This window comes from Canis aureus, chromosome 5 (assembly GCF_053574225.1).
Source record: "Canis aureus isolate CA01 chromosome 5, VMU_Caureus_v.1.0, whole genome shotgun sequence".
Taxonomy (NCBI): domain Eukaryota; kingdom Metazoa; phylum Chordata; class Mammalia; order Carnivora; family Canidae; genus Canis; species Canis aureus.
The window spans coordinates 12,896,801-12,923,724 of NC_135615.1; the positions used below are offsets into that span (position 1 = coordinate 12,896,801).

The 26,924-nt window shown below is 35.2% G+C and overlaps 1 protein-coding gene across 1 annotated transcript in view; it reads right to left on the minus strand.

The window, feature by feature from the left end:
* Positions 1 to 26,924, minus strand: part of MALRD1 (MAM and LDL receptor class A domain containing 1) — a 759,283-nt gene that overhangs the window by 405,194 nt on the left and 327,165 nt on the right. The window contains 4 exon segments of the mRNA XM_077896425.1: positions 8,859 to 9,051; positions 11,554 to 11,727; positions 11,729 to 11,868; positions 16,011 to 16,258. Coding sequence (XP_077752551.1) covers positions 8,859 to 9,051; positions 11,554 to 11,727; positions 11,729 to 11,868; positions 16,011 to 16,258 — 755 coding nt within the window.

Sequence of the window (26,924 nt, forward strand, 5' to 3'; positions counted from 1 at the left end):
TTGAACTCAATCACAAGGTGAAATCTGGAAGAAACTCAAACACGTGGAGGTTAAAAGATGAATGGGTCAACCAGGAAATTAGAGAATAATTAAAAAATATTCATGGAAACTAATTAAAATGAAGATACAACCATTCAAAATCTTTGGGATACAGCAAAAGCAGTCCTAAAGGGAAAAATACATCATAAAACAAGCACCCCTCCAAAAACTGGAAAAAAAAATACACAAGCTAACCTTGCACCTAAAGGAACTGGAGAAAGGACAGCAAATAAACCTGCACCAAGCAGAATAAGAGAGTTAATAAAGATTCAAGCAGAACTCAATGAAGTAGAGACCAGAAGAACTGTAGAACAGATCAATAAAACCAGGAGTTGGTTCTTTGAAAGAATTCATAAGAAGATTAGCCAGCCTTATTAAAAAGAAAAAAGACTCAAACTAATAAAATCATGAATGAAAAGGAAAGATCACAACCAATGAGAAGCTATATGACAATAAATTAGGCAATCGAGAAGAAATGGACACATTTCTGGAAAACCACAGATTACCAAAACTGAAACAAGAATAAACAGAAAACATGAAGAGGCCAATAACCAGGCCAATAAACAGAAAACATGAACCAGGCCAATAATTGAAGCAGTCATCAAAAACCTCCCAAAACACAAAAGTCCAGGGCCAGATGGCTTCCCAAAGGAATTCTATCAAACCTTTAAAGAAGAAACAATACCTATTCTATTAAAGCTGTTCTGAAAGATAGAAAGGGACGGAATACTTCCAAACTTGTTCTATGAGGCCAGCATCACCTTAATTCCAAAACCAGACAAAGACCCCACCAAAAAGGAGAATTATAGACCAATATCCCTGATGTACACAGATACAAAAATTCTCAACAAGATACTAGCCAATAGGATCCAACAGTACATTAAGAAAATTATTCACCATGACCAAGTGGGATTTGTCCCCAGGATGCAGGGCTGATTCAAAACTCATAAAACAATCAACGTGATAGATCATATCAACAAGAGAAAAAAACAAGAATCATATGATGCAGAGAAAGCATTTGACAAAATACAGCATCCATTTCTGATCCAACCTCTTCGGAGTGTAGGGATAGAGGGAACATTCCTCAGCATCTTAAAAGCCATCTATGAAAAGCCCACAGCATGTATCATTCTCAATGGGGAAATACTGGGAGCCTTTCCTCTAAGATCAGGAACATGACAGGGATGTCCACTCTCACCACTGCTATTCAACGTAGTACTAGAAGTCCTAGACTCAGCAATCAGACAACAAAAAGAAATAAAAGGCATTCCAACTGGCAAAAAAAGTAGTCAAACTCTCCCTCCTCGCAGATGACATGATACTGTACTAAAAAACCCAAAAGACTCCACCCCAAGATTGCTAGAACTCATACAGCATTTTGGCAGTGTGGCAGGATACAAAATCAATATCCAGAAGTCAGTGGAATTTCTATACACTAACAATGAGACTGAACAAAGAAAAATTAAGGAGTCCATCCCATTTACAATTGCACCCAAAAGCATAAGATACCTAGGAATAAACCTAACCAAAGAGGTAAAGGATTTCTACCCTAAAAACTATAGAACACTTCTGAAAGAAATTGAGGAAGACACAAAGAGATGGAAAAATATTCTATGCTCATGGATTGGAAGAATTAATACTGTGAAAATGTCTATGCTACCCAGGGCTATTTACGCATTTAATGCAATCACTATCAAAATACCATGGACTTTCTTCAGAGCATTGGAACAAATCATCTTAAGATTTGTGTACAATCAGAAAAGACCCTGAATAGCCAGGGGAATTTTGATTAAGAAGACCAGAGGCGGGGGCATCACAACGCTGGATTTCAAGTTGTACTAAAAAGCTGTTATCATCAGGACAGTGGGACAGTGTGGTACTGGCACAAAACAGACACATAGATCAATAGAACAGACTAGAGAACCCAGAAATGGGCCCTCAACTCTATGGTAAACTCATATTCGACAAAGCAGGAAAGACTATCCACTGGAAAAAGGACAGTCTCTTCAATAAATTGTGCTGGGAAAATTGGACAGCCACATGCAGAAGAATGAAACTAAAACATTCTCTTACACAAAGATAAAGTCAAAATGGATGAAAGATCTAAATGTGAGACAAAAATCCATCAAAATCCTAGAGGAGAACACAGGCAACACCCTTTTTGAACTTGGCCACAGCAACTTGCAAGATACATCTATGAAGGCAAGGGAAACAAAAGCAAAAATGAACTATTGGGACTTCATCAAGATAAAAGCTTCTATACAGCAAAAGAAACAGTCAACAAAACTAAAAGACAACCTACAGAATGGGAGAAGATATTTGCAAATGACCTATCAAATAAAGGTCTAGTATCCAAGATCTATAAAGAATTTATTAAACTCAACACCAAAGAAACAAACAATCCAATCATGAAATGGGCAAAAGACATGAACAGAAATCTCAGAGGAAGACATAGACATGGCCCACATGCACATGAGAAAATGCTCCACATCCCTTGCCATCAGGGAAATACAAATCAAAACCACAGTGAGATACCACCTCCCACGAGTGAGAATGGTGAAAAAAAATTTTTTTTTTTTATCTATGATAGTCATACAGAGAGAGAGAGAGGCAGAGACACAGGCAGAGGGAGAATCAGGCTCCATGCACCGGGAGCCCGATGTGGGACTCGATCCCGGGTCTCCAAGATCGCGCCCTGGGCCAAAGGCAGGCGCCAAACCGCTGCGCCACCCAGGGATCCCCAAGAGAATGGTGAAAATTAACAAGACAGGAAACAACAAATGTTGGAGAGGATGTGGAGACAGGGGAAACCTCCTGCACTGTTGGTGGGAATGTGAACTGGTGCAGCCACTCTGGAAAACTGTGTGGATGTTCCTCAAAGAGTTAAAAATAGACCTGCCCTATGACCCAGCAATTGCACTCCTGGGATTTACTACAAAGATACAGATTCAGTGAAAGACCAAAACATTTGCACCCCAATGTTTCTAGCAGCAATGTCCACAATAGCCAAACTGTGGAAGGAGCCTCGGTGTTCATCGAAAGATGAATGGATAAAGAAGATGTGGTTTATGTATACAATGGAATATTACTCAGCCATTAGAAATGACAAATACCCACCATTTGCTTCAATGTGGATGGAACTGGAGGGTATTATGCTGGATGAAGTAAGTCAATCAGAGAAGGACAAACATTTTATGGTCTCATTCATTCGGGGAATATAAAAAATAGTGAAAGGGAATAAAGGGGAAAGTAGAGAAAATGAGTGGGAAATATCAGAGAGGGAGACAGAACATGAGAGACTCCTAACTCTGGGAAATGAACAAGGGGTGGTGGAAGGGGAGGTGGGGCAGGGGTGTTGGGTGACTGGGTGATGGGCACTGAGCGGGGCACTTGACAGGATGAGCACTGGGTGTTATTCTATATGTTGGCAAATCTAACTCGAATAAAAAATACACACAAAAAATAAATCAAAACCACAATGGTATATCACTTCACATCAGTCAGAATGACTAGTGTCAAAAAGACAAGTAATAATAAGTGTTGGCAAGGATGTGAAGGAAAGGAACCCTCATGCATTATCGGTAAGAATGTAAATTGGTGCAGCCACAGTGGAAAAACAGTATTGAAGGTCATCAAAATGGTAAAAATAGAAATACCATATGATCCAGTAATTCCACTATTGGGTATTTATCCAAAAAAAAAAAAAAAGAACAAAAGCACTAATTTGTAAAGATATATGCACCCTTATGTTTACTGTATCATTATTTACAATAGCCAAACTATGGAACAAATCAAGTACCCATGGATAGATGAATGGATAAAGAAAATGTGAAACACACGCATAATGGGATATTAGTTAACCATAAAAATGAATGAAATTTTATAATTTTCAACAACATAGATGGAACTCGAAGGTGTTATGCTAACTGAAATAAGTCAGAGAAAAACAAATACCATATGATTTCAGTTATATGTGGAATCTAAAAAACAAAACAGATGATCCGACAAAAATCAACTCATATACAGAGAACTGGGGGTTGCCAGAGGTGAGTGGGGTGATGGGCTTAAAATAGTTGTAAGAGGATTAAGGACTACAGACTTCCAGTTATAAAATAAATAAGGAGATCAAAAGGGCAGTATAGGAAATATCGTCAATAATATTGTAATAACATTGTATGGTGACAGAGGGTGACTACATTTAATTGTGGTAATCACTGAGTAATGAACAGAATTGTTGAATTACTATGTTTACACCCGCAACTAATATGACATATGTCAACAACATAAGTAACGAAATTCTTGCTTTAGCATTTAAAATGAGTACTTAAAAATATCATTTTTATCATTAGCATCTGAAATATTACATAAAATGCTCTCTCCTTGGGCTGCCCGGTGGCTCAGCAGTTTAGGGCTGCCTATGGCCCAGGGTGTGATCATGGAGCCTCGGGATCGAGTCCCACGTCAAGCTACATGCATGGAGCCTGCTTCTCCCTCTGCCTGTGTCTCTACCTCTCTCTCTCTCTCTCTCTCTCTCTCTCATGAATAAATAAATAAAATCTTTAAAAAATGCTCTCTCCATAAAAACTACAAAACATTATTGAGAAAAATTAAAAATCACCTAAATAAATGCATTTAACCTTGCCATATACAAGATTAGTATTTTAAACCATTAATTGCTTATCCATATACCAATGAAAAAAATTAAATTTTAAAAAGATACCTCTTATAAAACATCATAATTTTCATTAGCATAAAAATACTAAATGCCTTTACATTAAACTGTAATACATTATTCAATCTTCAAACCATGGAAATAACATGTTTTTCCATTTACAGCAGCAAAGAAATGCTATGTACCTAACTAACTATTGAGTTTTATTAATAGAAGAAGCAGGAAAAAACTGGCTATTGCAGAATAAATAGAACACACCTCCAATCCTGGATGATTCAAGAAAAAAAAATGACACCTTTTCTACACAGCAGCACTTTCTTTTATGTAGTTTATTTGTGAAATAATCATACTGTAGTAAAGGTACATGAAAGAACAAATTTTCAAAAAAATTCGCTGGTTACCTTAACAACTAAGGAAAATTTTTAAATTAATACAATGCCTATATTAGCTAATAAAAAGAAAAAAATAGAAGATATGTGTGTGTATATGCACATATACATACCATGGATTATTACTCAGGCATAAAAAAGTATAAAATCTTGACTTGGATGGGGCTAGAGAGTATGATGCTAAGAGAAGCCACTGGGAGAAACACAAATGCCATATGATTTCACTTATAATGCATGATGAAATAATGGCTCACAGCATGTTTGCTGCTGCGATATCCTTCTTTTAGCCATAAAAAATGCCCAAAATGAACATCCTCTGTTCATTTATTGAACAGAGTGTTCATATATTGCCACTATATGAAATTTTGAAATCATCTTTATCTACCAATTGTATTTGGAATGGGACTTGAGGATTTTTCCTGTAGAATATACTGCTTAAAGAGTATTCTAATGAGTTTTGGGTGATATAAATATATCTTCCAGTATAAATATTAGTGCCCTCTACCAACAACAACAAAAAATGAGTAAGAAGAGATACAGGGATATGAGTATGCAATAAATTTGACCAACAGGTGTTCTGCTGTAACATTAACTTAGAAAACACTCTATAAAGAGTATGCTTGTGTATTTAAAAATGAACTTCTTTTCTCTTTCCTCTCTGTAGCATATCCAACCAAACATCCACTTCTGAGATTCTCAGGAATATTTCTTCCCTCTGCATTGATTATGAATAATAAGTGAATTCAGCAAATTAATTTTTTAAATTAGTTTCAGGGGTAGAATTTAGTGATTTATTCAGTAACAAGGTATTTGAAGCTTTTGTGAGGGCAATTTCTTTGAAGGGAATGATAAAGGCAGAGGAGTTCTGAACCCTTGCTTTGAGCAATAAGTGGTACATGGTGGTGAAAAAACAGCTAGTAGGCAATATGTTTTTAATACATTTCAATGTGTGCACAGTTAAACTTTGTAATCTCTCTAGCAGGAAAGAGGAGTAACGGGGAAAAAAAGAAAGTAACATTTGCTGAACACCAACTATTTGCCAAGTATTGTTTAAAACACACTGCATATTATTATCTTAACTATTTTTCAAATTACTCAGAAGTAAATTTCAATAGTCCCATTTTTAGAGACAAGGAAGGAATCAGAGAGGTTAAGTAGATCAAGTGATATTACACATTGTATTGGGCCGTGCAAAGGTCCAAGCCCATGTCTTTAAACCTCAGACACATGCATTTTGCGCTAAGCATTGTGTACAGGGATCACTAAATTAGAGCCAAGTACAATCAGCCAAATTCTTCCTAACTCAGGACTCTGCCTGAGTTGCTGCGCCAGCATTCTCATCAGTAGTTCGCAAGCAGCCTTTTAAATTACAGCCAAATATTTCAGGGAAATAAGTGACCTCAAAGAGGAACTAATCCATTTAGTGCCCATTGCCTTACATTTTTTAGAGCAAAAATTGATTAGCATGTGATATCCCAAAATATATTTGTTGTATAACTCATATTTGGAAATGACTGTGGGATTTTGAAACATACACACACACACACACATGCACACACACACATAGACCTGCTCTCTGCCTCCATCATAGTTGGACTTTTTATTAAATGTCTGCCAACAATACAAGAATTTGATAGTGACTAAATTTGCATATGGACATTCAGAAGAGGAATCTTGGTTGCCTTTTTCTTATTAAAATTCATTAAACAATTACTTTTATCCAACATCACTTAGCAATTAGCAAAACTGCCATCAAAATGAGCTCTTAAATATAACTTCTAGAGGCTAAATAATAGTTTAATATTACTTTTGCTAATGAAGCCCTTGGTCTTATTTGACTAATTAGAATCACTGATTCCAGATTCAGTTCAATTGCATCTTCCTAAATATATATGTTTTGCCTCATCTTATCTTTTCTATTTTAAACTATCCTTGATGGAGTTGTTACCCTACCCCCATAAATATTGATGAAAAATACATAAATATGAGTCATTTCTAAAAGTTTAATGGATGTAGCCATTGCTTATGGCACATAATGCCATTTACTCCCTTCAATCTGTGCAAGTTCCAAGTTGAATGTTTTTGCAGCAAAGAGAAATTAATGACCATTAAGGCTTTCAAAGATACACATGTACACACACATTATTCATGACACTTCAAAAATATCTAATTGGACTGTCAGTAAGTGATAAGATTCAATAATTACAATGCAGTGTAAAAAAATTATGTTTGTAATCTCTGCAAGGAAAATATTTTGGTCAAAACCAATGGTAGAGACATATTCTTAAAAAGGTGCAAATAATGAAGACTTACTCTCAAATTGCTACACCACCTAAGGAATATTGACAAAGATGCCCAAAGGATAATATGGGTTGATTTTATTGAATAAAATGTCTACCATGTACCAGACATGAGATTAGGCAAATCACAGAAGCAGTGACCTCTTTATTTTCAAGGGCCTAAGAAACAAGTGATATTCTCTCTGCTTCACGGATGAGGAAATTGAGTCTCAGGGCAGTTATGCAATACAGAGTAGTAAGAAAGGAGTCTGAGATTAGTAGCTAGTCTACTCAAACAGGGAAGCTGTGCTTTCACATTTGGTGTTGTGCTTCTATTTAAAGAAGAATACAACTGCAATTCTTGGATATTCATAAACTTTACATTGTCCATGGAAACCCATGGATGGACCTGAAAGTGCCCTATAATATTCATTTCACATCCTGGACTGCCTACTAGTTTGACCATTAGCCATAAGTGGCTATTCACTTATGAAATGAATTGAAATGTAGCTAATCCCAAATGTAGCTAATCCCAAATGTGCTGTAAGTATAAAATATACACTGGATTTAAAGAGTTAATATGAAAAAAATAAAAATAAAGAGTTAATATGAAAACAATAATGTAAAATATCTCAATATTTTTCTGTTGTGTTTGTATTGAAAATATACTTTTTAATATATTAGGTTAATGAAAACATATTAATTTCACATTTTAAGATATAACTACTAGAAATGTACATATGTGGCTTACATTTATGACTATACTTCTGTAAGACATTCATGATATCAGTAATGTGTTCAGGATACCACTTTCTACCAACACCCCAAAGTCTCCATAGAGAGAGGGTGCATTCCTTTAAAAATATCAGTGACTCCAACAGAGTCCTTTAAACCCATGATGAAGTCATAGTTTATCAGAATTACTTGACAGTTCAAGTCTAAACAAGGTATAGCTTTTCACTTTTCCAAAGACAAAGGCATAAATTTTTAGTTTTTGGAGGCACAGTTACAAATACCTCTAAGTTTATAAGAATATTAATGTTATACACACGTATTTCTCATCTGCTGCATTTAAATGTGGGCATTGTAGCTAAGGGAGCTGTGAAAAATTAAAATATTTCTCCTTATTTTTCAGAATGTTCACTAATAATATAAATCAAGACTTTTTTTGTTTGTTCATTTTTTTCCCTTCTTGGTGTCTAACTGCAGCCATTTCTACCAGTTATCATACTTTAATGCAAATGAATACTGTACCTTCTTTTTACCTATTCCTGTTTTCTTTGCTTTCCCTTCCTTTCTTTGCTTCCTTCCTTCTTTCTTTTTTTGTCTCCTAAGACCAGTCAATACATTTTTAATGTATATTCATTTTGGGAAACAATGGAAACAAACCAATATCAAGGTGGTCCCAGGTTAGCTCCCCATTTCCTCTGTAATATTACACAGATACGTAGTGAAAGGTTCCTGCTTCAGGCAAATTACCCATTCACAGAACAGGCCACCTTGGCAGTCTGTGTGGCACCCTCTCTCTTGTCTCATGGCCGTAGGCTTGTCTACAGTGCTTTCTTCCCCATATTCATTATTTGGTCTACTGTACCCACACATGGTGCCCCTATACTGCCAACTGGAGTCTTTCCTTCCTAGCCCCAGGTACAGGTTCAAACTCCTGCATATCCTATAAATAAGTATCAAATCAATGTCCTCAATTGGGGGTTTCCTTCATTTTCTTTGAATCCTCATAAATTTTTGTTTTTCCTGGCATTTAATTATAGCCTATCTAATATTAGAGTTATTTGAAGTGTTTCTCCTACTCCCCTTACCATACTGATTTATTCTTAAGAGCAGAGATTCTTTTATTTTCCATTCATCAAAAAATGTAATATGATACCTCAAGTATCTATAAAGATATACAAAGAATTCTACTGTTATTAAAATACACCCTTCATTTGATAATATATATTTTATGCCACTTTATAATACTTTTAAATTTTCCTTTTGGAAGTTGTTTTAAAATAACTTTTAGCCAAGATTTCACAATTTAAGAATGTGATATTCCCAACAAGACTGGCTTGTTCCTCTTGGATCCTACTTTGTAGTTGTTCATTAAAGTTTGAGGTGGTTCAATATAAACTTGCTCCCTTACTACTTAGATGCTATAAGATTATTTTTTCAAAATACTAGACCTATACACAAGCTAGTACAGCTGCCATCCAAATAGTCGACACAGAATGGAAAGCAAAGCTTTTCTCCAGGAAGAAGATTAAGTCTGAGGCATCTGAAATGCTCCTGCATTACATTTATATAAGGATACTTATCTCTAAACAGCCTTCAAATATTCATTTGTTCTTCTCTATGCTATCCCACATAGTGCTAGGAACATGTCAGAAAAAGACTCTGTTCAACTAGTTGTCAAGTGGGAAGCACTTATCTAGAAGTTTCCTCTTAAAATTAAAATGCTCCCTTTGACATGAATGGAGAAGTAAAGGCAGAAATGCAATGTTCTTTATTCCATCTACCATGCTAAAAGCCAGAGCAAACATTCTTTTTAAAGCACTTTTAGAGAGAAAATGAGTGAAAATATCAGTAAGGGTGACAAAACATGGCAGACACCTAACTCTGGGAAATGAACAAGGGGTATGGAAAGGGAGGTGGGCGGGGGTGGGGGGGTGAAGTGACTGAGTGATGGGCACTGAGGGGGGCACTTGGTGGGATGAGCACTGGGTGTTATGTTAAATGTTGGCAAATTGAGCTCCAATAAAATAAATAAATAAATAAATAAATAAATAAATAAATAAATAAAGCACTTTTGTCTTCACTAATTATAAAAGATATAATTTCTATAGCAAAGGAATGGCACTTTTGCTTTCTTTACTAAACTCACAGTTGAAATATTAATAGGTCATATCAATTGTCAAAATCTTATGTTTTATCATTTTAATAATATATACTGCATTTGTTCTCATTCCATACCCCTGGTATATCATGTGGATTAATGGTGCTTGCTATTTCCACTTTTTACAACATTGTCACTAAACATTTTATATTGAGTATATACTAACTCAACATTTTAATAAAATTCTTTAGACAAGTTACCAAAGGATATTTTAATTTAAAAGAGTATATGGGGATCCCTGGGTGGCGCAGCGGTTTGGCGCCTGCCTTTGGCCCAGGGCGCGATCCTGGGGACCCGGGATCGAATCCCACATCGGGCTCCCGGTGCATGGAGCCTGCTTCTCCCTCTGCCTGTGTCTCTGCCTCTCTCTCTCTCTCTCTCTCTCTGACTATCATAAATAAATAAATTTAAAAAAAAAAGAGTATATGGACATATTCAATCTACTAAACTATTTAATCCTAAACTATTTAAATATGTAAACACAATCGTTCAAAAAAATTTTTTTTTAATTTTTATTTATTTATGATAGTCACACAGAGAGAAAGAGAGAGAGGCAGAGACACAGGGAGAGGGAGAAGCAGGCTCCATGCACCGGGAGCCCGACTTGGGATTCGATCCCGGGTCTCCAGGATCGCGCCCTGGGCCAAAGGCAGGCACTAAACCGCTGCACCACCCAGGGATCCCAACACAATCGTTCAAATCAAATTCATGTCTGCAGGTCTAAAAAGAATAAAGTAAATGGCACATTCATAGCCATGCCTAACTAAAATCAAATAACTCTGTTCTTGATGTTTTTATATTTTATTGAGTAAATGATATTTATAAAAAACTGAATTCTGAATCAGACTGCAAACAAACGAGTCTTCTCTCCTTTTACTGATCTACAAAGCAACTGACTAAACAGAAATCAGAAACTGGTAAACATACCGAAGCTTGGAGAAAACTGAGAGGACAGCATTAGGAGTCAAAGCTTGAAATTTTTTTTTTTTAATTTTTTTTTTTTATTTATTTATGATAGTCACACAGAGAGAGAGAGAGAGGCAGAGACACAGGCAGAGGGAGAAGCAGGCTCCATGCAGGGAGCCCGACGTGGGATTCAATCCCAGGTCTCCAGGATCGTGCCCTGGGCCAAAGGCAGGCGCCAAACCGCTGCGCCACCCAGGGATCCCTTGAAATATTTTTTTAAGATTGTTTTTCTTTATGAGACCAAAATATTACTAGGTGTTTATATCATTTCTTTTCCATTTCTTTCCTTCCTTTCCACCTTCCACTCTGTAAAAATACCGAACAATCACAACATAAGATGTACCTGTTGGAAGAGTTTCTGTGAGTTCTTCTTTCATGGAATGATGGAATGACAGACAACTCTTTGTAAGCACGATGTCATCCAGGGCAATATCCCCATGGTGTCCTTCATCAACTCTGCCTTCAAATTTGAGTTGGAAGTCCTCATCACCAGACTGATAGTTCTTTCTGCTGCCAGAAATTGCCTTGTTCTACGGTGAGTTTAAGTAGGACCCTAGTTTCGTTCGAGACTGATACCCGGATCAAGGCAAGTGCCCCAACGCCATTTCCATACATGTGATAATGAAAAATTATCTGTAACCAAAGATAGGAATATTGCATTTAATTAGTACAATTCTACTTTACTTTATATTATATTGCCCTCTCCTTTGTGAACAGACTCCTAAAGGAAAAAGGAAAACTAGATCTGCATGTCCTATTGTTCTGTGAGTGAAGTTAGGCCAACCTTAAATTAGAAGTTATAGTATGTGGAAAACAAAGCAGTAAGAATCAAATAAGATTTGGGGGGAAAATTGAGCAGAGTTTATTTTTCATCTGACTTTTAAATGCAGATTCCTTGATAAACTCTTAAAGTCCACTGTCTAAGGAATAAAATATCATGAAAAGTGATTCATTATCTAAGGACTTTCCATGATTAAGCAATAGTAGGAAGTAAAGAAGACCATTTTCAGTCTCATAAAATTTTTTATATATTTATTTTTTATTGGTGTTCAATTTGCCAACATATAGAATAACACCCAGAGCTCCTCCCATCAAGTGCCCCCCTCAGTGCCCTTCACCCAGTCACCCCCACCCCCCACCCACCTCCCTTTCTACCACCCCTAGTTCATTTCCCAGAGTTAGGAGTCTCTCATGTTCTGTCTCCCTTTCTGATATTTCCCACTCATTTTTTCTCCTTTCCCCTTTATTCCCTTTCACTATTTTTTCCTTTCACTATTTTTTATATTCCCCAAATGAATGAGACCATATAATGTTTGTCTTTCTCCGATTGACTTATTTCACTCAGCATAATATCCTCCAGTTCCATCCACATCAAAGCAAATGGTGGGTATTTGTCGTTTCTAATGGCTGAGTCTCATAAAATTTAAATCATTTTCTTTAAAATAGTAGAGTGTGCTGTTGCTTATTCTACTACATTCTTGCACTTGAAACACACTTTTAGTCTGACAAGATCTTCAGGACTCTACTATACGCCATCAAGCTACCAGAACAGCATTACCCAAATTTAGTTGAAATGCTAGAAACATGATGGCAGAGAGCAGCCTAGGGTATTTTCCCACCAAAGAAAAATTAATATAAGTATTTGCAAGTATTAACATCCTAATGTTTCAAAGATGGGAGTTCACCAAATTTTTAGTAATTATCACACAGAAGGGAAAAGTCAGGGGAAGTTCTCAAAGAAACAACAGTGCAGGTTAGAAATAATAGGAACTCAAGAGCATTTTCAAGCTTTTGTCTTGTCATGTATATGAATGAACACAGTAAAGGTGAATGATCACACAGGAAAAAGACATTTTTATTGAAACAGTAATAGTCATGGATATTACACTCTAGAGAAATAAAGAAACGAAGGTGCTTAAGGGTAAAGAATTCGATTAAACAAAATATGCAATGCACACTTCAAAAAGCATCAACTGAGAATAGGTAAGCCATGTGAAGTGACTCTACTCAAATTTCCCAGCTGATGAAATCTGCAGGTACTCTTCTGTAATCCAAAATGGTTCCTTCTGTTGACAAACCTTTCCAACATGAGCTCTGTGATCATTATGACTTGTTCTGGGAGAGGACCCATGAAATCTGGGTCACATGACTCCTTAGAGTAAGAACATAAGGGGCTTAGGCCTGTCTGATGGGCATAACATGTCTTTTTGGATTCCCTGCAGTCACAGAAATGGTCTTTCTAGGGCTCTGCCTTATTTTGTCTTATTTGTGCAACAAATGTCAGGCCCATGTTTCATGTCACAGGAAATATTTCCCTGTCTTCTCGAGGTCACTTTTTGAATGATCCTATGTAGCTAGCATGCAAACAAACATATAAACCCCTCTATTTTTACACAAAATACTTGACAACAACATGGTCTAATCACAGGGCATTGTGAGGGAATAAAACTCTTCTAAGTACTAAATTCTTGTAGAGAGGCACTTTCAATGGAAATTTCAGAGTTACTCAAAGGTCTCATCTCTACCCACATCCATCTGTCTCATTCCACCCACCCCTCATCCCTCAAAAGGAAGAAAAATCTTCAATTTGATTTTGTTCTGCTTGAAGGTATTCTACAAGGTCAAGTGACAGAAAGGATTTTCATGAAAATTTGGGAGGTCACTATTGCTTACCTGATATACATATTTTTTATATGAGCGACACAATCATTCCCAGCATGACCTTTCCTCACTTCTTTGTATTCAATCTATATCATAAATATTCATAAAATAAACCATTCATCATTAATTTTTTTGACATTTCTTCTAGGCATATTTCATTATTCTCACACAGGTGTTTAAAACAGTAGGGACTACAGTTCCAGGACCAGGGAAAAATAGAGAGAGATAAAATCCTGAGTTGCTAGAGTATGAAAAACAAACCTTTGGAGCGTTTTCACAAGAAGCCTACATAGAAAAGCTGAGAAGTCAAGCTGGAATTCTATACATTTTATATTTAATTTTTAATTAGCTTTCTAAGACTAAAACAAATTTGCAAATTTCAGAATATCTTATGGATGTAGAGAGATATATAAAGACTTGACATATAAAAATCCGGTGTGCTTGGGCTTTGTTTTTGAGAAAGTTATCAAGTAATTTGGAAAACAACAAAAACAGACAGAAATATATTTGATTAAAACTCTTTTTTGGGGGGGCAGCCCGGGTGGCTCAGCGGTTTAGCACTGCCTTCAGCCCAGGGCATGATTCTGGAGACCTGGGATGGAGTCCCACATCAGCCTCCCTGCATGGAGCCTGCTTCTCTCTCTGCCTGTGTCTCTGCCCCTTCCTTCCTTCCTTCCTTCCTTCCTTCCTTCCTTCCTTCCTTCCTTCCTTCCTTCCTTCCTTCCTTTTTTTCTTTCCTCTCTCTCTCTGTCTCTTGTGAATAAATAAATAAAATCTTAAAAAAAACACTTTTTTTTTGCCAAACGCACTAGATAAAGTTTAATGTTACTCTGTTTGTTATATCTACTCTAGACTGTTGTTATCTCTCTAAAACTCTAATCATGAAAATTCTATCAAATGTCCCTGAAGAAATAGAAATGAGGTTACCCGTTGAGAGTTAAACTATGAAACCAACTTAAGATAAGACAGAAAAACATCCAATACAAACTAAAAGTTTAGCATGTATTAAAAGCACAACAATGGTAGGAAGTCAGTATATATACTGGTCAGTATAAATCAGAGATGCAAACATCTGTAATGGGTGCAGGTTATTTGAGGAGCTTTGGAGTAAAGTTTAGAGCTTTGTGGCAGAGCCAGGTACACAAAAATATTACATCTGGATGACAATAAAGATCTCAATCATCTTATTGTCTCCCAGCCTGTCTCGGTCTCTTTGATCAGCTCGCAACTTTTTGGATGTAATTTGCTTTCCTTTCAGTGTGTAGACCCTGGAGAAAACACCAGTCCAAATATGTGTGTTCAGATCTTACAGAAATCACGTTTCTCATTGTAGATATAAATAGATGGCACATTTATTCATATTACCATTCTTGTAAGCAAAATTCTTGTGAAGTCATCCCTGAGCATTTAATTTACATTATGTGTAAAGTGAAGTTTAGATCCTAATTCAGCTAACTTAAACCCTTTGTGAAGTAAAAACAATCAATAGAGAGAAAGGGAGGACCTGAAAATACACAGTCATCATAGAGGCTGGTTGTCCCAAAGAGCAATACAATCCTATTTATATTTTTAGTAGTACTAACATTTTCCTTTAAAAGTTCCAAGGGATAATGGCCAAACCATCTTTTCTTCTTGCCTAGGAAGTTCTTCTACCTTCTTTAGGGCTAATTTTAGTCTTTACTTTTTCATGAAGTCTTCTTCAACCATTTGATAGTGGCTCCAACTATCTCTAACATTCATTCTTGGGAATATTTAACTATAAACTGCTTGAATTTTCTTTCTGACGGTGACATTCTCCTAATTATAGTAAGTACTAATTCGTTGAGGGGAAGCAACTGCATTTTACTTATTTCGTACTATGCATAATTACAGATAATAACCATGAAGTTTTCCAGTAGTTTCCAAATTCAAATATCTATGGAATTCATCAATAGGATAATGCTTCCCATGGTTTTAACAGCCCCTCTCTTTCATTCTTGTTTTACTTTCTCCTTCCCATACATGTCCTAGGTTGAAGAAATTCATGTTTCAGCTTTGGTTTGATCCTGGTCATTGCATTTTCTGTATTACCTCTATCAGCAGTCACTTATAACATTTCTGGGTTTTTTTCTCACCTTGTAGTTTTTGTTTCATCTACTTATGACTGGGCTTGAAATTCTGGCTGCTATCATGGGCTGCTGAGGGAACCAGCTCTTTATGAAGATGTAATGTCCAGAGGAGTTTTGTATGGTGTGATCAGCAGCTGGATCTATGCCTACAGTAGGGATGCTGCTAACTTTCAGATTCCAGTCAAAGTCATCATCCTGCTCCTGCTCCCAAGAACAAAGGTCAAATTCAAAATTACAGCACCCATTTGAGGTACCTGGAAAACATTTCCCAATTTAGGGTAGAGAGAAAAAGGAAATTAGCTGACTTTAAGATGCCATACAAAATTACAGTGATCTTGATCCATCATGTAATACTCAACACCTTGGAATATTATCCTGACACTAGCATTAAAATAGAATATTTTAAACTTATGTTTAGTAATTAATGTTTCAGCATTTTATCTTATTTGGAAAAGATTTAGATATCAATAAATTCAACCCAATTTATTATTTAACCTAGTAAAACGTCAAAGTTTTATGTTACCAAATATTTTGAAAGCTATTTAATAGTTTGTCTACTATGCTTTTCATCTTTCAACCAACTTGACTTGTTCTAACAATTACCCATGAAAATTTCCTGAGACAAAAATCAACCATTATCTTAAATCACTTTTGCTGGCAAACTGCACCACTTGCAACATGAATTTAACTAATAAGCTCAGGTAAAATAAAAGCTAATTATCAAGAGAGGCTTAGGAAGATGTGGGAGTAGGATAGTTCACAATTGGTTACTACTTGGTTTTTAGAAACTAAGTTTTCTAAGAATTCAAATTATGATAAATGTAATTAAGATGCTAGAATGGATCAGAGAAGCCACTCTGTATATGAGAAAGTAAGAGATTCATAAAAAGGCATAAAGAATGAAAATAGGAATGAAATTTTTGTTAAGGGAAAAGAAACTAATTTTGTCCTAAAATGAAACTGGTTATTTAGAGAGAAAAAACTTACAACAAAATCTGCATTGAAAAAGAAAAAGAAAAAAATGTAAAAGATTTGTGAAGGAGAAGGGTGCCTGGGGGGCTCAGTTGGTTAAGAACATGCCTTCAGCTCAGGTCATGATCTCAGGGTCCTGGGACTGAGTCTAGCACCAGGCTGTCTGCACAGTTGAATCTGTTTCTCCATCCCACTCTCCTTCTATGTTCTCTCTCAAATAAATAAATAAAATTAAAAAAAAAAAAAAAGATTTGTGAAGGAGATGCTCTGGAAAAATTTTTTCCGGGGTCAGGATCAATTAGGATTGTAATAAATGAGTTTTAAAAGTACACTGCTATAAAACTGAAACTTGACTTTTCTCTTTGCTAAAAAGACAAAGTTCTTTTGGAGCACTGCTCTGCTCTTAATAAGAAATTGTAAGCAAAGTTTCTGTTTTGTCCTTATCAGGTCTCTGACTACATGAAACAGTTAAACTTCTCAAAATTAAAGGAGCAAAGTTTTGCTAACAACTACATAACCTGATGTTTTTTGCATTTGGAACCCTTTGCTACCACCTCAGTTAAATAAATAATGAAACATTAAGTTTAATAGTAATCTGTGATCCTATTTAGGCATATGCTTTAGGACCTTCTGACATTTTTAATAAACTTCTCAAACATTCAAATTCTCAATAAAGTCTTTTTGACTAAAAAAAAAAAAAGAGTATTTTCGTGTGTTACACAGAGCTATTTCCATGGCTTGTGGAAGTTTATTTCTCCACAAATCTGGTTCCTCATCCCAAAATCAATAAGAAGCTATTTTAGCATTACACACACTTCCTCCTCCAAGTACCTATTTGGTCAATGTAATTTTCTTTCTTCTTTCTTCTCATCTTTGCTCCTCAGGTCCTGGTAGGGAATTTGGGAAGTTTCTTATTCTATTCTATACGCTTTTGGCTTGGGAAATGCTGCCTAAAGCAAAAGTTATTAATCACTGTAATTGTTTTCTAAAACATAATCCTTATTTTAGAGATGAGAAAATTGTGAAAAAGTAAAAAGTGTACTAATTGGAATTTATTATAATAAGCCGCAGAAATTAATTGGTTTAAGTTGCATGAAATACCAACTCTCTCTCCCAGGTCCTTAACGATATTTTATTACAAACACTGCTTAAATGTTTTCTTCCACTTCTAGAATAGCAAGACTTAATGAGTTCAACTATGACCTTTGATTTTTTGCCTGATAGATCTATCCATTTCTGATAGATGGGTGTAGAAGTCTTCAGCTATGATAGTGGATTCATCTATTCTCCTTGCAATTCTATTATTTTTTGTGTCATGTTGTTTGACATTCTACTGTTAGGTGCATACATATTAAGAATGGTCTTGCCTCCTTGAGGAAGCAAAGGCATTATTATGTAATGTCCTTATTTATCCTTGGTAATTTGAGAAGTTTTTATCTTTGCTTCCTCTCCAAGGCTCTCTTTCCCTTAGGTAAATCTGAGTTTCTGATTTATATCATTTTCCTTCTTCTAAAAACATTTTTTTTTTTTTTTTGCAAAGTAAGTTTTCCGGGGGGAAAAAAAGAAAACAAAAACCTCAATATGTGTTTGTCTGAGACAGTATTTGTCCTTCAATTTGAAGGATGACTTCATTGGGTGCAAATTCCAGGTTGGTAGTTCTTTGTTGTTTTTCTCCCACAACACCTTAAATATTTCAGTCTACTTTCTTCTCATTTGTACAATTTCAGAGATGTATACTCCTTACCTTTGTTCTTCTTTAGGTAAAGTGTCTTATCCCTCTGATTTCTCTAAGGATTTCACTGATTTTCTGTATCTTAGGAATGATATGCGTAGGCATAGGGTTTTTTGTTTTTTGTTTTTTTTTTTTCCTTTATCCTGCTTCATGTTCTCTGCTGTGGTTTTCTGTCCAACATTCATTTGGTGGGAAATTCACAGTCATTATTCTTCCAAAAGTTTCTTCCATTCCTTTTTCTCTTCCTTCTCTTATTTCTTCTCTTCCTTGTATCCCCACTCTATACATTACACCTCATGTTGTAAAGTCCTTGGATAATCTGTTGTGTTTTCTCAGTCTTTGTTCTCTCTGCTTTTCAGTTTTGGAAGTTTCTGTTGTAATGTCCTCTAGCTCAGACATCATTCTTTATCTGTGTCCAGGCTACCAATAAGCCATTCTTCACTTCTGTCACAATGTTTTTGAGCTCTAGGATTTTTTTCTGATTCTTTCTCAGGACCTCCATCTCTCTATTTACATTGCCCATCTTTGCTTACATGCTGTTTTATCCACTAGAAGTCTTAGCATATTAACCATAGTTATTTGAAATACCTGGTCTGATAATTCCAACATCCCTGTCATGTATCTTTCTTGTGCTTTCTCTGTCTCTTCAAATTTCAGGTTTTTGTCTTGGTTTTTATTTTTATTGTCTTTTAGTATGTCATGGGATATTTTCTTCATAACTGGAAATGATATACTGGATAAAAAGAACTGCTTGTAGATAGGCCTTAGTCTGGGGAGAGGGGAAGTATTCTATTGTTCTATGATTAGTTTCAGTTTGTGAGTGAACCTGTACCTCTAGACTGTGAACTTCACAAGGGTTTGTCAGGGTGAGAAACCCTTTTTACCCCTCTTCCTCCCCTTAGGTGGAACAGGACAACTAGAGAGGGTGAGCAATGGAAATTTCCCCTCCACCAGGTCAATTAGGCTCTGATAATACCCTGGCAGTTTAGGCTTTCATTATCTGAGGGAAAATATTTTTAGGAAGAACAGAGTGCTCTGTGATACTTCAAAATGTTTTTTTTCGGGTGCCTGGGTGGCTTAGTCAGTTAAGCATCTGTCTTCAGCTCAGGTCATGATCCTGGGCTACTGGGTTTGAGCCCTGCCTCGTTGCTGAGCAGGGAGCTTGCTTCTCCCTCTCCTTTTGCCCCTGCTCATGTACTCTCTCTCTCATTCACTCTCCCTCAAATCAAAATGATTTTTCCCCCTCCTCCTATTTGAAGCAGGTAAGGATTTTTCTCTGATATTTACTGGGAACCTGGTCAAAATCTTCATAATGTTATATTTATATATAATATTGTAAATAAATATAACTCTCACAATATTATAGCATGTCCTGATAAGTGGGTTTCCTGAAGTTTTTAGCTCTTGGGCTTGTCTATATGGCAGCTCCAGCATTTCCATCAATGCCAGTTCAGCCTTTCCTACCTGGATACTGGTTCCTCTACTGGATTCTGCTCCTGAATCTCTAATCTAATAACATGTGACTCCCTATATTACCTTGCCTCTGTTCAATCTTGGGAACATTTGTCCTGTGTCTTCCCATCTTTTGTGGATTCAATAAAGTTCTTGATTTTCTTTTTAGTCTGTTCAGCCTTTGACTTGTTAGAACAGAGAGTTGTGACTTCCAAAATCTTTATACACAGAGTTCGAGACTAGGAACTGCACAAACATCTTCCTATAATTCTGTTGGTAAGTTATAAAGCTATAAAGGTAAGTGATGATGTTGTAAAACTGAGCACTGTGTTACTAAGAGCTTGTATCTTATAAAATTGCCCATTTAGGATACATTTCATGTTCTTTATTTTTAAATGCATATGCATGATGCAGCACAAAGCCAATGACCAATTTGATCTTAAGTAATAAAGTGTATACTTTAAAATTCTTTGCATATAGTAATTCTTTATTAAATTCTCTCTGGATATTAAAGTGAAAATGAAAATCTTAAAAATCATAATTATATGTGAGATGGTGTCCAAAAACCAAAACCACTTAAGAAGAATCTAAGCTGCAGCATGTTTATAAACATCTACATAAAAACTTGTCTCTTTAAGAAAACTCAATTAAACAAGTACTCAAATATTTTAGGAAGTTTAATGTAAACAAGAATGGGAATGATTCTGGCCCTGAAGCTCTCTGGGCCCTGCTCTTCAGCATACAGGCCAAAGGAAGGCAGGTCCACATCCCAGCTAAAGCCACAGCAATTTTGGGACAAAGATCCTACACTATTCTATTACATAAGACTCTAAGAATTTCCAAATTGTGCTGAGCATCAAAATCATGCCTTTTTTTATGGTTGCATTCTTACAGTTAGCATAGGTCAAATACAATTATTTAAATACAGAAAATAACTTTTATGCTCTTTGTAGCTAATAAGGTGGAAAATTTGAAAATACGTGGGCTCTACTATTGTTTCAATACCATTTGAGTATAAAGGACACTAAGATGAAAGTTAATTTTATCACACCCTCCAGCAAAAGCACTTGCCCAATAATGAAGAATGGCCTAAATTAATAATTTTCAGTTGTTGAAAGAACGAAAAATTTAAAAGCTTAAGAAAGCATCATGACTAATATGCTTTTTAAAATGGTTTAATTTAACACTCAGGCTAACACTAATTTTTAATATTTTCAAGAATAGAGAACATTTTTCTGTCTTAATTCTGTTACCAAATGAACAGGATGGCATTTTCTATCCAATTGCTGATTCAATTTTAAAATTTCATTTGAAACATTCTGGTAACTTACTATTTCCCACAATAGACTAATAATCTCCTTTATTTTATGATACTAAAGTTCTCTTAAGTACCCTTTCAAAGGCCTGGGAGGTAAATACACTAAAATAATAATGAATCCCAAATCAACATCAAGTTAAGAATCTGAACAGTTGTCCCAGCTAAAAATTATAAAATGAAGTAACTAATTTAGTTGACCTTGTGTTGGAAAATACAGCTCGTGAAGCCTAGATTCCCATATAGACTGGCATCCAGAAAGACCACTTGTATAAAGAAATAATCTGTGCTGGGGAAAAGCAGACTTATTCTGTTTCAAAAATCATACAAATGCTGCTCTATGAATCTCTATCATGCAAATTCTATTTTTCTTTTGATATGTACCATTGTTTTGAAGATATGTGTCCTTGAAAATTTCAATTCTAATGTGTAGGGTGGAAAATACAATAAGTAGGTATAAGCTGTTTGGATTTCACATCACTGTGGTGTGAGAACAACTTATAATTTGATATTTCACAAATTCCCATGGGTGCCAGGTGGGAAAGGCAGCATTCTTCTGCACAGATGCCAATTCCTGTGATTTTATGGAGCTATTAATGCCAGCACCAGACAGGTGTGCCATCGGGAAGACAATGATCACTTTTGTCTATAGTTGTATCATCCATCAAACCAATTTCTACATTTCTAAATGCTATAATTTTTCCATCGATCACTATCTTCATAAACATGAGATATCAGTCTCACTAAAAAAAAGCCTCATAATTTTGAAAGACCATAATGCAAATCCTTTTAAGATCCAATCATCAAATTTTGAAAATTAAGATCTCACCATCCTATTTAATTATTCATTTAATATAAATTTATTGAGCATATGCTATAAGTAAAGCGCATTTAGGAAGATAAGAAACTAACTGGAAAGGGGGCTAATGTGTTTTGACCACAATCTGTGGCAGATTCTGAACATTCTCTTTGTTTATGTTATTTTAAGTCCCACAACATCTCAGTATAATAGTTATTTCTTTTATTTTGATTGATGAGAAAGCTGAAGTTCAGAGTGTGATACTAAGCAAAATATCACATTATAAGTAGCAGAACTATCAGTTGAAGAATGGTGTAAATGGAACACTGTGCCACTACTTCTCTTTATAATGTGGTATGCAGTGATCCAGGGTGGGCCTGCAAAAAAAGAAAGAAAGAAAGAAAGAAATCTACAACTACTACAGGATAAGAAAATTTATGTATCTATGAGGAAATTCTTGAAGAGATCTGTGTCTATAGGTAGACAACTATGGAGAGATGGAAGTTATCCATTTTGGTTTGATTCTTCTTGAGGTAGCGTGATGTAGTTTATCAATTCATCTAAATATGAATGTCCCAGGGATGTCAATTTGTCATCCAAAGGAAGAAGGTTTTGTAGTCAAATGAATATGATGAATCTGATAAATTATATCCTTCTTTGGTAGATTTAAAAACACTAACATATTATTAACACACTAGCTCTGAGAATTCCCACAATTCTCACAACATGGAAACTATATGACAAAAAATATTCCCAATTTTTTTAAGGGAGCTATGTATTTATATTTACTTATTCATTTAGTAGAACTATGAGTATTGTGTAGATTACTACACTGATGATGCTCAGGACAAGGTTTACAAATGCTATTAAAATATATAAGAAGAAAAACAAACACAAAAAAACAAACAAACAAAAAAAAAAAAAACAAGAAAAAAAAGAAAAAAGGGAAATTTGAGAAGTTAGTTTCCAGGTATAAATGGGACACTTTCTTAGCTTTGTGACTTTGAGGATTGTATTAGTTTCTTAGCACTTCCATACTAAAGTACAACAAAATGAGCAGCTTTAAACAATAGAGATTCATTCCCTCAAAGCTGCTAAGGCTAGAAGTCTGAAATCAATGTGTCCACAGTGCCACATTCTCCCTGATGGCTCTAGTGGAAAATACTTCCCAGTCTCTTTATAGCTTCTTGTGGTTACTGGCAATCTGAGCATTCCTTGGTTTATAGATACATCCCTTCAATCACATGGCATTTTCTCTGTGTATTCTTACACTATCTTCCCTCTGGGTGTCTATGTCCATACTTCCCTCTTCTTAAAAGAAAAACAGGCATTGGGTTAGGGAGTACCTTAATCTAATATGACCTCATTTTAACTCAGTACATCTACAAAGACCCTGCTTCCAAACTAAGGTCACATTCACAGGATATGAGTTTGGGGATGACACTAAACAACCCAGTACTAGAATGATTACATTTTTAAAAGTAACTATCTTGGGCTTTTGAGGTATATTAGCATATCATTAGAAAATCGGGGCACCTGGGTGGCTCAGTTGGTTAAGCATCTTCCTGTGGCTCATGTCATAATCCTGGGAACCCAGGATGGAACCGCACATCAGGCTCCCTGCTCAGTAGGGATTCTGCTTCTCCCTCTATCTCTGCCTCTTCCCTCTGCTCTAGTGCTCAAATATTTTTTTAAAATAAAATAATTATAATAATTATAATTTAGTGTTACTGTAATTCATTTTATGCCTTACATACTGCCTAGAACCAGAACAGGAGTGTTAAAAAGTAATAGTAAATATTAATATAATCTTGATTTTAATGAAAGTATTTCCTTGTTCCCTTTGTTTAATCATCTGTAAGATGTTAAGGTTCTATCATTTTAAACATTACAGAAATGGGTGTTGAATTTAAATAAATATTTTAGCACCTGTTATGATTTTTTCGGTAGTTTATCTGTTTACATGAACAGTGTATTACTTCCTTTAAGTGGTGTAATATCCTTACCTCAAAGTGGATGATACAATGATTCTATTGCTGAATTTGGCTTGCTAGCATTTTAAGTTCTACATTTATATTCACAGGGAGTTTGAATTACAGTTTTCTTACATTTCTAATTTTTTGGAGGCTTCATTATCAGTGATATATTAGCTTCATAAAATAAATTCAGTCATTTTGTATGGTTAGAATAGTTTCTTTGGCCATTATCAGTTCATTAAAATGTGATAGAACTCAGTAGTATCTAACTCAAGAGACAAAATTGAAGGACATTTGTTGATAACTTTATTTGACAGTTAATGGTCTATTCAGGTTTTCTGCTTCATTAGTTAATTTTGGTCATTTTTCTCAAAGAAAATTAACTATTTTATTGACATTTTCAAACGATCACAGAGTTATTTATTTCTATGTGGTTATTAATTCCCCTTTAACAAGCCTCCATTTATTCAAATTTTTTTCTCCTTTATTAAAATTAAAAATTGGTGTTTTGTTTACCTTATCTGCTTTTAAAAACAATTTTGGGTTTATCATTTGAATTGTTTTTGTGTTCCAAACTATTACTTCTTTCTCCTGAGTTTCTTAATACTACTTCATTTCTTAAAAATTTTTACTTTTAAATAATTTCAAGCTTATAGAAGAGTTGTAAGGATAGCATAGCACCAGAAATCCTATTTACATTTAAATAACATAAGGGAATAACTGCTACAAATAATTATTTTATCCTAAAAAAATCAACAACTTGGAAGAAATGAGAAAATACCTGTTAAAAAAACACCTTAAAACTGGAATAAAGCTGAATATGACTCTATCCATTACAAAAATTGAACTCAATACATTTTGCACATATCCAACTTTAATCTCAGATGGCTTCACGGGTGAAATCGTACCAACTTACATAGACTCTCTCAGGATCTAAGGAAAAGAGAACTCTTCCCAGCTCTCCTTATGAAGCCAGTAAAATGCCAATACAAAGGCAGACAAGCAGCTACAAGAACTTTAGAGACCAATATCCCCCATGAACGTTAAGTGCAAAACCTTTAGCAATACATTTTATCCAGGAATGTGTTTGACTTAATGTTCAGAAATCAAATAATGTAATTCACCACTTTAACACAAAAGTAGAAAAAAATCATATCATCTTCTCATCTAGATGCGGAAGAGGCACTGATAAAGTTCATCACTACTTTATGATAAAATGATGTAAACTAGGAATAAAGGGGAGCTCTTTCAAATGGAGAAACGAGACCTGTGAAAAACATATAGCTATGGTCAGACTTAAATATGAAATACTGCAAAATCACCCTAAGACTGGGAACAGGGTAAGATAGTCCTAAAGCATCCCTTTTACTCAACAACTGTACTTAAAGTTCTAGTTTGTGCAATAAGAATTAAAAAGAAAACATATAAAAGCATGTAAATTGATCAGTTGTCTACATAAAAAAATTCTAAGAAATATGCATGGCAACTTCTAGAACCCTAAAAAAATGATAAGGTTTAGGATACAAGGAAAATAAAATAAAATCAATTGTATTTCTACGAATAGGCAGCAAAAGTTTACAGGTTGAAATTAGGAAATAATTTTATTTACAAGACTGTGAAAAGAATAAGGTACTTAGCAATATATATTTTTAATTTATTTATTTATGATATAGAGAGAGAGGCAGAGACATAGGCAGAGGGAGAAGCAGGCTCCATGCACCGGGAGCCCGATGTGGGATTCGATCTCAGGTCTTCAGGATCATGCCCTGGGCCAAGGCAGGCGCCAAACCGCTGCGCCACCCAGGGATCCCTTAGCAATATATTTTTAAGAGACATGTCTAACCTGAACTTGTCTATACAAGATGTCTATACTGGAAATTGAAAAACAGTGTCGAAAGAAATTAGGAAAGATCTAAACAAATGGAAAAGTGGACCACTGGAAGACTCAATATCATTAACATGCAGTTTTTCTCTAGTTTCATTTATAGATTCAATATGAATCTATATAATAAATCTATCAGGTTCCTATCTGAAATAGAGTCTCTTTCTAAAAATTAATACGGATACAGTATATATACAAATAAATATACAAACATGTAATGGAAAGGAGTGTGAAGAACTTTTTGGCGATATATAAATGTTCCATATTTGTGATATATGTGCATGCATTCATCAAAACATCAAATTATGATGTATGTACTATGTATTTTACCTTTAAAAACTAACAACACATATCAAATTCTATTTATTTAGCTTGCTTCTAATAGTAATGTATGTTGAAAAACTTTGAAATTGGAATGACTTCTGCATATTCTAGATTTGAGCAATTAAATATAAATATTAAAATTGGTACTAGACTATTGCTGTTGTAGATAAAGGTGACAAATATGAACATGTGAAATTGGATTAAAATTAGTGGTATCCATATAAATTCATGATGGATGGATGGAAGAATGGATGGGTAGATGGAGGGCTGGCTGGGTAGATTGATGGCTGGGTAGGCAGGCAGATAGACAGACACACAGACAGACATGTGGACATATACGTATATTCACTGGCTCTGTCCACTGAGAAGACCAAGAACCAATGATACATTACTAAGGAGAATCTTGTTTTTTAAAATAGCATTCTCCATTAAAATGAATCAGAGCTCTTTAGAGCTGATACCAAGTCT